A 14,566-nucleotide genomic window follows, 5' to 3' on the forward strand; every position below is an offset into this window, starting at 1 on the left:
GTCATAAATGCCTTACAAGGTGTTATATTTTAGTAGTACACCAAACAAAAACCAAGTGTACTGCTGAAAAAGTGGATTCTGACTCATGGCAAGCCCACTTGTCATCAAGTACAACTGCTCCAGGGTTTTCTTGGCTTTAATCTTAATGGAAGTAGCTCACCGGGCCTTTCTGCTGCAGAACAGCTGAGTGGGTTCAAACTACCCATCTTTAGGTAGCGATAGTGCATAAACAGTTTGTGTGTCACCTATGGACCTAAACCTGTCTCCTTATTTGTGAATGCCCTAAATGTCCATGTAAGCTGGGTCTCAAATATAGAAACAACAACAGCACAGTGGTGGATGCTCCCCAACTGACAACACACATGTGGGCACTCCCTCTGGGCAGAATGAGTTCAGGACAAGTCTCAGGGGACAGCTAGGTCAACTGACACACACAGTCCACAGAGACAAAGTTCTATATACTCCTTGAAGGTGAACCATAATGCCAGGAAGTACTCTTGGAGCAATCAGTTATGTAGTATCAAAAGGGCAGCCTGGGCGCAGGGAGTGCTCAGAAAGAAGGACAAAGGGAAACAATACACACAGGGCAGGAGCGGGAAGAGTGCCATAACATTGTGGGCACTGCGATCATTCAAGGCACTAAGCAAAATGTGTGTCAACTGCTGAGTGAAAAACCAATTTGCTCTGTAAACTTTCACCCAAATCACCAAAAGCAAAACAAAAAATCACCCCAAAATGTTATAAGCCTTATTTGCTTCACAGTAAAATCAACTCCAGTGTTTTTAAATAAAATCGTCTTCTCAACTATTAATTAATGGAATAACTAACGTATGGGTCGTTATGACGAATCTTGCTGGCTTTCATTAGGGCACTTTCCAATCTGTTAAGGGCATAGTCAAAATCAATTTTTAAGCAGTGCCGAGTTCAATTCTTTCTAAGTCACAAACAGTCATAACAACCCCGACTCTGCCAGACCAGACTTGGAACTCTAATACAGAGGACACACCAGAGGAAGTGGCCGATTAAAGATGTGGCCGAGGCCGCAAAGCACTGCCTTGTCTGTTTGCTTTCCCCCTCCATCAGCAAGCAGGCTCTCCTGGGGGACCTTGAAGGAAGCCTAAGCTCCGCAAACCACTGTGAGCTAACAAAGTGCTTCCTACACTTTAATGCACACACACATTAATCACTAGGCCCAAAGACAAATATTCATTTAGAAGATCTAGAATGGGGTTCCAACTCCTATTTCTTTTTTTAAATCACAATCCATACATACATCAATTGTATAAAGCACATCTGTAAATTCATTGCTCTCATCATTTTCAAAGCATTTGCTCTCCACTTAAGCCCTTAGTATCAGGACCCCCCCACCCCCATGAGCCCTTGATAATTTATAAATTATTACTTTGTCATATCTTGCCCTGCCTGACGTCTTCCCTTCACCTACTTTTCTGTTGTCCGACCCCCAGGGAGGAGGTCACAATTAGATCCTTGTAATTTGTTCCCTCTTTCCAACCCACTCACCTCTACCCTTCCAGTATCGCCACTCACACCCCCTGGTCCTCAAGGTATCATCTGACCTGGATTCCCTGTGCCTCCAGCTCCTATCTGCACCAGTGTACATCCTCTGATCTAGTCAGACTTGCAGGGTAGAATTCAGTTCATGGGGGGTGGGGAAGAAGCATTTAGGAACTAGAGGAAAACTGTATTCTTCATCGGTGCTACATTGCATCCTGACTGACTCATCTCCCCTAGACCCCTACCCCTCTGCAAGGGGATCTCCAGTGCCCGATAAATGGGCTTTGGGTCTCCACTCTGCACTCCCCTCTTCATTCACTATGGTAAGTTTTTGTTTGTTTTATTGGGCGGGCGAGTGAGAGTGAGTGAGTGGATTTTTTTTTGTTCTGATGATGCCTATACCTGATCCCTTCGACACCTCATGATCGCACAGGCCAGTGTGCTTCCATGTGGGCTTTGTTGCTTCTGAGCTAGATGGCCGCTTGTTTACCTTCAAGACCCCAGACGCTGTATCTTTTGATAGCCGGGCACCATCAGCTTCCTTAGCCACATTTGCTTATGCATCCATTTTCCTCAATAATCGTATCATGGAGGTGTGCACCCAATGATATGATTTTTTTGTTCTTTGATGCCTGATAACTGATCCCTTCGGCACCACATGATCACACAGGCTGGTGTGTTCTTCCATGTGGGCTTTTTTGCTTCTGAGCTACAAGGCCGCTTGTTTATCTTCAAGACCCCAGATGCTATATCTTTTGTTAGCCGGGGACCATCAGCTTTCTTCACCACATTTGCTTATTCACCTACCTTGTCTTCAGCGGTTGTGTCAGGAGGGTGAGCATCATAGAATGCCAATTTAATAGAAGAAACCATTCTTGCATTGAGGGAATACTTGAGTGGAGGCCCAATGTCCTTCTGCTACCTTAATACTAAATCTATAAATATAGGCACATAGATCTATTTCCCCATCCTCACATATATATTTGCATATGTACATGTCTTTGTCTAGACTTCTGTAAATGCCCTTTGCCTCCCAGCTCTTTCCTCCATTTCCCTCGACCTTCCTTCTGTCCCACTATCATGCTCCATCCCTACCTGGGTTTCAGCAATACCTCCTTGCCACATTACCCTTGATCATGCCCTACCATACCTCCCACACCCACCTCACCACCAATTTAGATCACTGGCTGTTCCCTTGTCCCTGGGTTTCCAACTCCTATTTCGAAAAAACTTTCAAAAGATGCTGATGGGTCTATGAATCTCTCTGGGGAGCAAGGATTGAAGTCACTATTTGGCCCTTTGTTTTGAAATATATGTGAAACAAGCTAATGTTAGGTGAGTGACCAGGCTATTCACAAAAGGTAATTTACAATATGTTCCCGATCAAAGTCCTTACAAAGTTCATCAATTCTGTGGCGATCAGAAGGCTATGGAGCACATTATTACTACCATGCTGTTGACCATTTTCCTGCACTTCTATCAGAAGGAAGTGCAAGGAAATAATAACAAAACACCAACTGGAAATCTTATTTCATAAATTCTTAAGAAATAAGTTGTGAAAATACCTTACGCTATTTGGTTTGGAAATCAACCTTATCCATGACACCATCACAAAGTGAATCAGGATCTCCTGGCAGGTCCTGTGAGACTAGATACTGTGGGTGTCCTGTGCAGTTATGTTAATGGCAGCCCTGCCCGGAAGGTAGACATCACTAGCCCTTCATTAGAGAAGGGAAAAGGGTTGGAGTAATGATTCTCAAACTTTAATGAGCATTTGAATTACTTGGTTTCTTACTACACAGATTGCTGGGACTTGCCTACTTCACACAGTCCGGAGCAGGGCCTGTGAATCTGCATTTCTCACAAATTCCCAGGTGATGGCGATGATGCTTCATTTTGGTGAGAACTGCTGGTTTAAAGTAATGTTTCCCAAGGTGTAATGAACTAAAACACTAATTCCAAGACTTGATTCTTGATGCAAAATGTCATGAAGCATGTGAGCAGGTTTAGCAGAAACTACATACCCTGCACTCCTTTTCTACATCCACCATACACCAGAGCATACAGATGGCCCAAACGCCCCCAATTAGAAGTTTATTTGTCCAAGAACCCTTTATGCGAAGTAACACTAGAATGTAGGAACACCATGAATGTCTGAGATTTTAATTTAGCTATTGTGATTCTCAGCCTTGATGAATTCTACCTTTTTATCGAGTGATAGGAATTCTTTGTGCATTATACACACGCAAGTCCCTTGTCAGATCCAGCGTATTAACACGGTCTTCCACTGTGTGAGCTGCCTTTTCCTTTTCTTGATGATATCCTTTCAAGCACAACACTTGTTTCTTTCATGGGGGCTAATTTTGATGAAATAGCACGCATTGATTCCCCCACCTTTTTTGTGTGTGCTTATGTTTTCGGTGTCATAACTACGAAATCATCACTTATTCCAAGGTTGAGACTTATGCCTAGATTTTAAGAGTTTTATAGTTTTAGCTCTTATATTGCCCGACAGTTTGACATAATTTTTGTATATGGCAATGAGGTAGGGTTCCAACTTTATCATTGTTTCCCACAGGCCTAAGGTGGGACCCACACCTTCTGCCATTTACAATCCCGGCATTCACATGCCCCTTCATTTGGCATGGTTATCGTAACCTTGTTAGGCACACTCCAGCCTGCAAATGTCTGAAACAATCAATTTATTCAATTAAAAAACCATCTGATAAAGAATCCACTTAGAATTTGGAGAGAGGTACTATGAAACATCTGAGGTACTAAGAAACTACTATTAGGGGCCATTTTATAAGATGGTTATAGAGTGAGTAATTTAGTAATTTTCATAGATAAGGTTCAAAATAGACCTGCCAAAACGCCTATAAAAATAAGTAAAATAACATTATGCTCTAAAAGTACAAATACCTCAATAATGACTACTTTCATAAGAATAATGGTACATTACATCCTGAAATTCATTTGGGATATTTATTCTTCCCACTCAAGTACGGGCTCATTAAGGTTTATACAATTTCTTGGACTTACCTCATCTATGTTTCTAAGCCATTTGCTGATGTTTTCAAAACTTTTCCCATTGGTGATGTCATATACTAGCATAATACCCATTGCTCCTCTGTAGTAGGAGGTTGTGATGGTGTGGAATCGCTCTTGGCCTGCTGTATCCCTGAAATAAACAGCCAAGATTTTATGTTAAGTATTTTGTTATTACTGTATTCGAGATTAAAAAAAAAAGGATAGTTTGGCAACATAGGCACAAATTAAAATCCACTACACACCTGTAAGCTGTTAAGTTATCAGACACCAATCACCAAACATGTATTTGATGAGTTATATGTCAACTGACCAAGTTGTCCCACAAGACGGTGGTGGTAAAGCCCAGAAAAACTATTTTGTGAGGTATTTGGTTATACACAGTAAGTATTTGTAACCGTGCCTCTTTTATGAGAAAATACATATGCACATGCTGCTATTTTTAGGTGCTGGTGAGTGGGTCCTGACTCCTGGGGACCCAAGACCACGGTTTCCAATGACTATTTCTCTCTCGTTGCTTTCAGCTTTTGCATTCCGATTACTAGTAATTATACATGCTCTTGACTGCATGTTTATCAATTGAAGACCTTGGTAGAATTCTTCAATTTCTGCACCACTAGGTTTAGAGGTTGGTGCATAAATCTTATTAATAGTTGCACTGACTAGAATTCCTAGAGTGTGGATAGATAATATCACAGACAGTATTATATTTCAAGACGGATCTGGATTTTATTTTATTTTTTAGTAAGAACACAACACTATTCCTCTTAAATCTCTCATTCCAGGTATGGTAAGCCCTGTTTTTCTGATTCAAAATGGCTAGGGCTACTTAGTTTCAACTCACCAATGTCTAGCCCTAGATTCTAGGCCCTAGAGTAGCTATATTTATGCAATTCCATTCTCTTTTCTACAACTTCTAATTTTCCTAGATTCATACTTCTAAACATTCCAAGTTCCATTTATTAACAGATGTTGGCAACTGTTTCTCCTCATTGAGTCATGCCCCATCAACAATTGAGATCCTAAGGGCTTTATTCCTGTAGAATTTACTCCATCTACATCATTATAGTTGACTCTAACTTGAGATGGCAGCTCTTTAACAAGGTCACACAAGGGTACTCACCAGGCCCAGAATCTCGCCCCCCCCCTACGTATTATTATTTTTACAAAACAACCATATCACCATTGAAATACTCTCCATTACACATTATACACTTGTCAAATCTGTGATTCCATTCGTGGACATTTTTCAAACTCATCTGATTGGATGGTTGACAGCACCTCCCTTGTTTTGTTCTTCACTTTTACGTCATCAAATCACTGTCCTTTCATTCCCTTTTCATTCATAAAAAACAAAAAGAAGTCGCAGGGAGCCAGGACAGGTGAGTAAGGTGTATGGGGCAAGAGAAGCATGCCGTTTTTTGCCCAAAACTTGGGGCACTCAGATGGCTGCGTGAGCAGGTGCATTGTTGGGTGGCAAAAACAGTCCCCTATCTGCCACAAATCAGATCTTTTTTTGGGGGGGGGCGTCATGCTAGTCTGACTTGGTGGAATGAACTCCAAATACACTAACTCCTTCACATCACATCCTTTTGTATGTGTGTGTGTGGTTGGGGGACCACCCCCCCTTATATTCTGTGTGACTTCTGATCGAGGGGCTCATCTTCTGGCACGGACTCTGACAATGTTTTAGTGCTGTGCATAAGGTTTTCTTTCAGAGTCAAATTCCTCAAGAATGGACAGCCTATTTCTTCTTCGTAGTCTGAAAGCTCTGCTTAAACTTGTTCACTTTGGGTGACCTCTGCTGGTATTTGAAATGCCAGTGACATAGTTCCCAATATCACAGCAACACACAAGCGAGTAGAGCACAACAAACTGAAGACAAGTGGTGGTAGACGCACACAAATATAAACATATATGCCTGTATGTGTACATACATGCACAGGAAACCACACATGTATTTACTGATTATTATAAAATGTTATGCTATAAGTACTGACCAACCCAAAACATCCCTTTAAAAAAATTTTTTATTTTTATTTATTTATTTTTAATAATTTATTGGGGCTCATACAATTCTTATCACAGTTCATACATATACATACATCAATTGTATAAAGCACATCTGTACAGTCTTTGCCCTAATCATTTATTTCTCCTCTTTTCTTTTTTTACATTTTATTAGGGACTCATACAACTCTTATCACCATCCATACATATACATACATCAATTGTATAAAGCACATCCATACATTCCCTGCCCCAATCATTCTCAAGGCATTTGCTCACCACTTAAGCCCCTCGCATCAGGTCCTCTTTTTTCCCCCCTCCCTCCCCTTTCTCCCCTCCCTCATGTGCCCTTGGTAATTTATACATCGTTATTTTGTCACATCTTGCCCTATCCGGAGTCTCCCTTTCCCCCTTCTCTGCTGTCCCTCTCCCAGGGAAGAGGTCACATGTGGATCCTTGTAATCAGTTCCCCCTTTCCAACCCACTCACCCTCCACTCTCCCAGCATCGTCCCTCACACCCTTGGTCCTGAAGGTATCATCCACCCTGGATTCCCTGTACCTCCAGCCCTCATATGTACCAGTGTACAGCCTCTGTCCTATCCAGGCCTGCAAGGTAGAATTCGGATCATGGTAGTTGGGGGGAGGAAGCATCCAGGATCTGGAGGAGAGCTGTGTTCTTCATCGGTCCAAAACATCCTTATTGACATTATTTGCCTTGGTTAAGCTAAGCACAGTGCACCCACATTGCGTATTACCTTTCCCATTGCCCGGAATAGCAAGTTCTATTTATAGAGTGACTTCTTCTCTGACCACACTTACTCAATTTACTGCTATCAAGTTGATTCTGACACACAGTGACCCTTTTGGGCAGAGTACAACTGGCCCTGTGGGGTTCCAAGACTTTACATCTCTGTGGGAGCAGAAAGCCTCATCTCTCTCCTGTGGAGTGGCTGGTGGATTGGAACAAATCACCTTGTGGTTAGAAGCCAAAAGTGTAACTCACTACACCACCAGGGCTCCTATTCTTCCTACTTAGATTCCTGATAATCACCAACTGGTGCTAGTTTCTGTATGCACACCTATTATTGTCGCTTTATTAAAAAGTGAGATCATACAATACTTGTCCTTTTGTGATAGACATATCTCATGCAACATGTTCTCCAGCTTCATCCGAAACAAGATGTTTCCAGAACTCATGATTCTCTGTGACTGCAATGTACAGACTGCCCCAGGGTTACAAAAGAGATTACTCTCTGAGCACATCTTTAAGTCAAAAGTGTAGTTAAGTGGGATTTTGCCCCACTTTATTGGCAAGGAAAGGCCTGAGATCTTTTCAATGATTTAAAAGCTGCCCAAACAGCAAGTGACAAAGCATTTATTCTGAGTGGGGAGTTAGTTCTAAGGACCAGCTTTATAAGAAACTGCCAGAATGACTGAATCACTTACACTCCCACAAGCAATGGAAGAGTGACTCAGCTTCTTTGCAACCTCCCCTGCTTTTGGTGTTGTTTCTTGTTTTACTTATTATTTACTTATTATAAGGGCATGTAGTAATATCTCACCATCATTAAAAGTCGTATCTCTCCAATGGCTAATGATGTTGAACTTTGCATGCGCTTACTTGCCAATGATAGGCTTTCAATGAAATATTTTTTTACTATTTTCTAATTGGATTGTTTGCTCTCTATTTCACTGGAGTTTTAAGGTTCTTTATATACACGTCTGTTGACAGATGTAGTTTACAAATACTTGATCGCAAACACTGAAAGACAAGTCTTTTCATTCTTTGACAGAGTCTTTGCAGAGAAAACATTCAAAATTTTGATATTAGTCTGGGTAGACTAGAGAAACAAATCCATGGACACACATGTGTATAAGAAAGAGATCTATATACAAGAGCAATTAAACATTGAGAAAACACACCAGTCCAGTCTAGATCAAGTCCATAAGTCCAACATTAGCCCATATGTCCGATACCAATCTATAAAATCCTCTTCAGACTCACAAAACACATGCAATGATGCCAAATATAGAAGATCACAGGCCAGTGGGTAGAAAGTCTTTGGATCCAGTGGCATTGGAAACATCTCAGTGCTGGCAAGGGTCTCTGCATAGCTTCTCCAGCACCCAGGACTACATCAGGGTGGGTCCATGTGTCTTGTCAGCTGTTATGTGTCCCAGGATGTGAGCAGAGAGTCTCCCACCTCCAAGGAGGAATACTAGATTTCCCAGAATTCTCAGGCTATACCCACACAGAAGCCTCATTGGCAATGATCTGATTGACAAACAAGAATCCACCCCTTCACTCATAATCCTCTCAAATCAACAATTACATAACTACCACAAAGCTCGATTTATTTTTCAGTAGCTCATATTTTATGGGTCATACTTTTGGTGTAAGTTTAAAAACTTTTTACATAATCTTAGGCCCCAAAGATTTCCTGTTTTCTTCTAAAGGTTTCATATTTAAGTTGATAATATAAGAGTATAGAGTTAATTTGGCCACAGAAAGTGAATATTTTAGGTAGAAGTGCACTTTTTTTTAAATCTATGAATGTCCAATTAGAGGCCCAACTGGTGCACTGGTTACTGCGCTCATCTGCTAAGTAGCATGCAGGTTCGCGGTGTGAGCCCCTAGCTGCTCCCCAGAGAAAGATGTGGCAAGTCTGCTTCATGCTCACAGATATCACAGCCTTGGAAGCCAGTTCTCCTCTGCCTGCAAATGAGTAGGAATCAACTGGATGGTGAATGGTTTGCTGATTTGTACCTTTCTTCAGACTCGCATATTTTAGAGAACTTCATTTTCTTGACCAGCTTCACTGTCTAGGTAGAGGAGCTCCTGGGCTAAGTGACCTCCCCGGACTTCTGTTTTCTCTATTCAGAAACAGGAGCAATAACCAGAACCAAGCCAAGCTCACTGTCCCCAAGTAAATGTTGATTCACAACTGACCACAGCAAGTTGAAAGATTAGCTGGGAACCTTAGGGATCCGTGAGTTGGTGGTAGTGTGGGAAGAATGGCTCAGAAAAGGATGAGAAAAGCGGCCCAGCTTGAAGAGCACGCTTCATGCCACTGAAGTGTACATGCAGAAATTGTGGGATTCTTCAACATTCAAAATAAACTGTACGAAAAAGAAAAACCACTATGATGTAGTGAATTATTTTATATGGCTCTTAATGTAGTCTTTGTGTAACTCCCACAGAACAACTTTTTCCTGATGGGTAGGGGTACATCCTAATAGGATTATATGTCAGTTGTGAAGACACTGTTAACAGGTAACCTAATTGTGATTGAACTGAGTGCGTGCCTTTGGGCTGAGGCTTTTGGTAGAGTGGAAGGTCTTTTGAGCATTTAAAAAAAAGTTTATTTTTGTTATTGATGCTGTTTTGGTGTATTTTTTTGCTCTTTTTTGGGGGGTGGGGGTGGAGGGGTGGGTTTTAAACAATACAACTTTATTTTCTTGTAATTATAAAGGTTTCAGAAGCCCAAAGTGATTCTCTTTGGGTTAAAAACCAAGCTGTTAGCAAGGCTGTTTATTTCTAGAGTGTTTTTGAAATCATTTTATTGGGGGCTCTTACAGCTCTTATAACATTCCATACATTCCATACATCAATTGTATCAAGCACATTTGAACATATATTGCCATCATCATTTCCCCCCCGATAAATTATATATATAATAAATTATTTTTGTTTTCATCTTATACTGACGGCCTTCACCCACATTTCTGTTGTACATTGGGGGAGGGAGGGTTATTCATCCATCACTGCAATCAGTTTCCCTTTCCTCCCCCCTAGCCTTCTGGTATCCATACTCCAATTTCTGTTCCAGAGGGAGTTATCTGACTGAATTCCGTGTGTCATGAGCTCTTATCTGTACCGGTGTACATGCTTTGGTCTAGCCAGAACTGAGGTCATGATAGTGGAGGGTAAGGAAGCCTCAAAGAACCAGAGGAATACTGTGTGTTTCATCGGTGCTGTACTGTGCCCTGTTTTGACTCATGCCTCCCTTGTGACCCTTCTGTGAGGGGATGTCCTATGGTCTATAGATGGGTTTTGGGTCTCTGCTGACCCAAAACCATGTGTTTTTTTGGTTTTATTTTGTGTCTTCTGGTGCCTGCTACCTGATTCCGTCATACCTCAAGCTTTCTAGGTTTTAAGGAGACTCCATTAGCTTGACTATTTCAGATTCTTAAGGTCACACAAATTGTTTGGCTCATGGACCTCGGCCCTCCATCTTCAGGCCAGTGTAACACCAAGCAGCATTTCTTAGGCTGTCGTCTCTCTGGTTCTTGCTCCTTTGAGCATTTCTATCAGCCATGTTAAATGAGCTTTTTAACACTTGCCAGAGCAGGGCATATTAGGCTAAGGGGACATGTGGCTAGGAAGATGCTGCCTGTGTCTTGAACATTTCTGATATTTAGTTAAAAACTGTTAACTTCCATCATAATCACAAGTATGGTCTGTGAGAGTTCGGTGTGGCCACTGTAATTAATTACTGAATCTACGTGAGAAACAGATAGTGCTGTATGAGGGACAGTTGGTATCAGAGTGGCAAAAAAATGTTGGAGTGTGGGGGCATGGCCGATCTCTGCCTCACAGGAATTGGCTTTGGGCTGATATGGAGCTTAATTCTCCTTCCTGAGTGGATTGCTAACCGAACCATCAGCATTTGGAAACCACCAGCAGCACTGAGGGAGAAAGGTGAAGCTTTCTGGTCCCATGAAGTCTTAGAAACCCACAGGGGTAGTTCTACCCAGGCTTGTAGGACAGTATGAGTTGGAATCAACTTGATAGCAGTGAGTTTATTTGGGGATGGGGGAAGAGAGCTATCAACTCTTCCGGGTTTTATTCTAAACCACTAAGACTATGCACTAACGTGTACTGACTGACATTTATAGACTTAACTTACATTCTTAAGATCCCAATTCTTATTTCCATGACCTTATTTAATATAATAACAACTTACTAAGACTTATTATAAGAAAAACCATTATGGAATGGAATCTTACTCTGTATACCGGAATTCCACCCCACCTTAATTTTGTAAAATAACAATGTAATTTACCGGGAAACTCTCCTGGTTTTGACTGCCAAGAAGTTTAAGATTAATTTTATAAATTGATAACAGTAACTAAGTTGTCCTTTTAGAGATACTGTCATCAAGGAAATTCAGACTTAGCGACCCCACAGACTCACAAGTCCCTAAAATTTCCGAGGCTGTAAATCTTTGTAGGAGCAGGCTAGTGCATTTTTCTCAGTGGCTAGTAGGTTCAAACCAACCACCAGGTGGTTAGCATCCCAATGTTTAACCACTGAGTCACCAGGACTTCTTGCTTAGTAATAGTAGTACATTTACAGCTTCTACCTTTCTCTTTTATTAAACTTGTGTATTCCATTATGTCTTCAATCAAGTGTAATAAGAACTCTCATGGGGAGTTAGATAATCAAAGATGCATCGAAGGAGTAGAACTAGCCTTTTCGGAAAGGGTAAAAAGTATAAATTAATGAATAACTCCACCCGTAGAGGGTGTTACAAAGTGCTCTACTTAAAATCCAGACTGGAAATGTACTTATCCAAGACAAAGAGTTTGGAGGGCCTAGGCTGCCAGTGGTGCCTAACTGCGACAGTGTAGGAGGGATAGAAAACCTTCACTTCCATTTTTGTCATGACTAATAGCCACTTAGAGAAGCACTCACTCTGCATACCACCCCAACACTCTCTAGCTATTACATGCTTCCTCCTGCCCTCCTCTTCCACATCACACAATTAGCAAATTATATACACACTTCAAAGTCAAATCGATGACTAAATTCCCGCAAGGGAAGAACACGCTGCAAAAGGGCCTACTCTGCAAAACCTCCAGCAGCATCTACACAGAGGAGGGGTTTTATGGTGCTGACTGGCTATAAATTATCAAAATAAAAGACGTAGAAACATTAACAAAAAGAAAGAAAGAAACATTAAGGGTCCGTCTAAAATGAAAGGTAAAACTGTTCGTGTTTAAAGTTTTGATCCCTGGCATACTCCTTGCAGAAGCTGTCTTTTCCACTCTTTCAGAGGCTCTTACCCAACAGTCCTTTTTACTTGACCCCTCACTGAAATGTTAAGTTTTTCTGTCTTCATTTGTACATTTTCAACATGACTGTGACTGTACCATAAAATGAGCTGCCGCTTTGATTCCTGAATCCCAAATTATCCTTGTCCTGTCTATATTCTCATTTTACTGGGTCCTGCCAATTGTTAAGGCAACCAACAATTTATTTCACATCTGGGAACAAGGGCCATGCTTCACTACCTTTAAGTTGTAGGTTACCAAATTTATTTAGCCAATTCCACTCCCTTTGCAGAAAAAAATTACTCAGTGCTCTCTTGGCAATTAAAAACCTTTGTACAGCACACAATCCAGGATAAGTCTTGGTGTGTGGTTTTGCAGCCCCTCCCGATCCTTCTAGCACCCTCCAGGGAGCGAGATCACTCACTTTGGGCAATGCTAACTACTCTAGGCTGATCAGTGAGCTCTTGCTTAGGGCTGGGGGGAGCCATAGCTGCTTGTTCATCTGTCAAATTATTTAGGTCTGCGTACATCCATATGGCCAAAGTCTAAAATCAGCAGGTTGAACTCAATACGTAAGCCAAACCCACTGCCATCAAGCCAATTCCAACTCATATTGACTCTATAGAACGGGGCAGAACTGCCCCCATGAGTTTCCAAGGCTGTAAATATTTACAAGAGCAGAAAGCCTCGTCTTTCTCCTTTGGGAGTAGCTGGTACATTCAAACTGCTGACCAACAGTTGTCAGCAGTCCAACAGTAACCCCACACCACCACCAGCGCTCCTTTCCAGTAAGCAAATATCCGGAGAGCAATTAAACCCTGTAGATATTCACAATGACTGCTTATGCCACCAAAATATAGCCTTTGAAGCCCGTTTCCAAATCACTCCATTTTTCCCTATTAAAAAACTTTGCTCAGCCAATGCAGTATGATCAAGTATCTGAAATTATTCACCAACGGCAGTCTCTTCCTTACATAAATAATAGTTACACAGCTGAAAAAAATGTTAGAAAATTCTATTTTTGCTCACTGACATATTACAAAAGGAGTGATATGTTCCTAGGAACTAAAATAGCCTACCTTCTGAATTGTTAGTCTTACTAGCAGGGCCGGGAAGCTGAGCTCTCTGGCTGCTAGGATGGCGGGTATTTTTAGTCTGAGCACTGGCAGCCCTGGAACAGGCCGGAGGCAACGTCAAGTTAACCTCAAGGCTGAGATCCCAAGTTTCCTAAATGTACACTTTTTGGTAATGCAATGTACTAATTCTCTATAAATTAGGGTGTGAGATTTCACTTGTTGATTTTTATTTTCACAAGACCTACATGTCCTCAGTGGTAAAGAATGTTGACCTTGCACGAGCACTGTGCTGCCAGGATTCCTAAGAAAAACACTAGTGAGAGCCAGGGTGGCGTGATGGAGGAGCGGCTCATCAGTGAGGCTCGGTTCCAGTGGTGATGATGTTTAGAAGAGATGTAAGAAAAGCTGTCAATGACAGGCATTCAGTCACTAAATACACCAGGGAGGGGAGGACACTTTAGAAGTTCACATAAAACCATTAGAAGATAATGAAATGTTTCTACAAGGGGGAGGGGTGCTTATATTCTAGTGGAGAGAAATAATAAACACGTTTTAAAATATGGTAAATTTAGATAGTAAAAAAATTGGTATGAAAAGAAACTAGGATAACTGTGATAATGGCTGGAGCCTGGGTTGCTTTAGCTAGCAATCATTGAAGATAGCAATCTCGCAACCTCCAACGCCCCCCCGCCCCCCCCCCCCCAAAACCACTGAATTCAGATCCGAAAGCAAGCAGGCAGCAGAGCAAATTCAGCTGTGAGAACAAGCATTCCAAAGGAGGAGGGCCAGGAACAGTCCAAAGATGCTGAAATGGCCCCGTGCCTGGCATGCTGCAGGGGAAGGAAAGCAGGGAAGAGCG

At 41.7% G+C, this 14,566-nt stretch overlaps 1 protein-coding gene across 1 annotated transcript in view; it reads right to left on the bottom strand.

The window, feature by feature from the left end:
• The window catches only part of RAB10 (RAB10, member RAS oncogene family), a 74,219-nt gene that overhangs the window by 7,168 nt on the left and 52,485 nt on the right, over positions 1-14,566 (bottom strand). The window contains exon 3 of the mRNA XM_075557004.1: positions 4,558-4,696. Coding sequence (XP_075413119.1) covers positions 4,558-4,696 — 139 coding nt within the window. The remainder of the gene's footprint in view (positions 1-4,557; positions 4,697-14,566) is intronic.

This window comes from Tenrec ecaudatus, chromosome 8 (assembly GCF_050624435.1).
Source record: "Tenrec ecaudatus isolate mTenEca1 chromosome 8, mTenEca1.hap1, whole genome shotgun sequence".
NCBI lineage: Eukaryota > Metazoa > Chordata > Mammalia > Afrosoricida > Tenrecidae > Tenrec > Tenrec ecaudatus.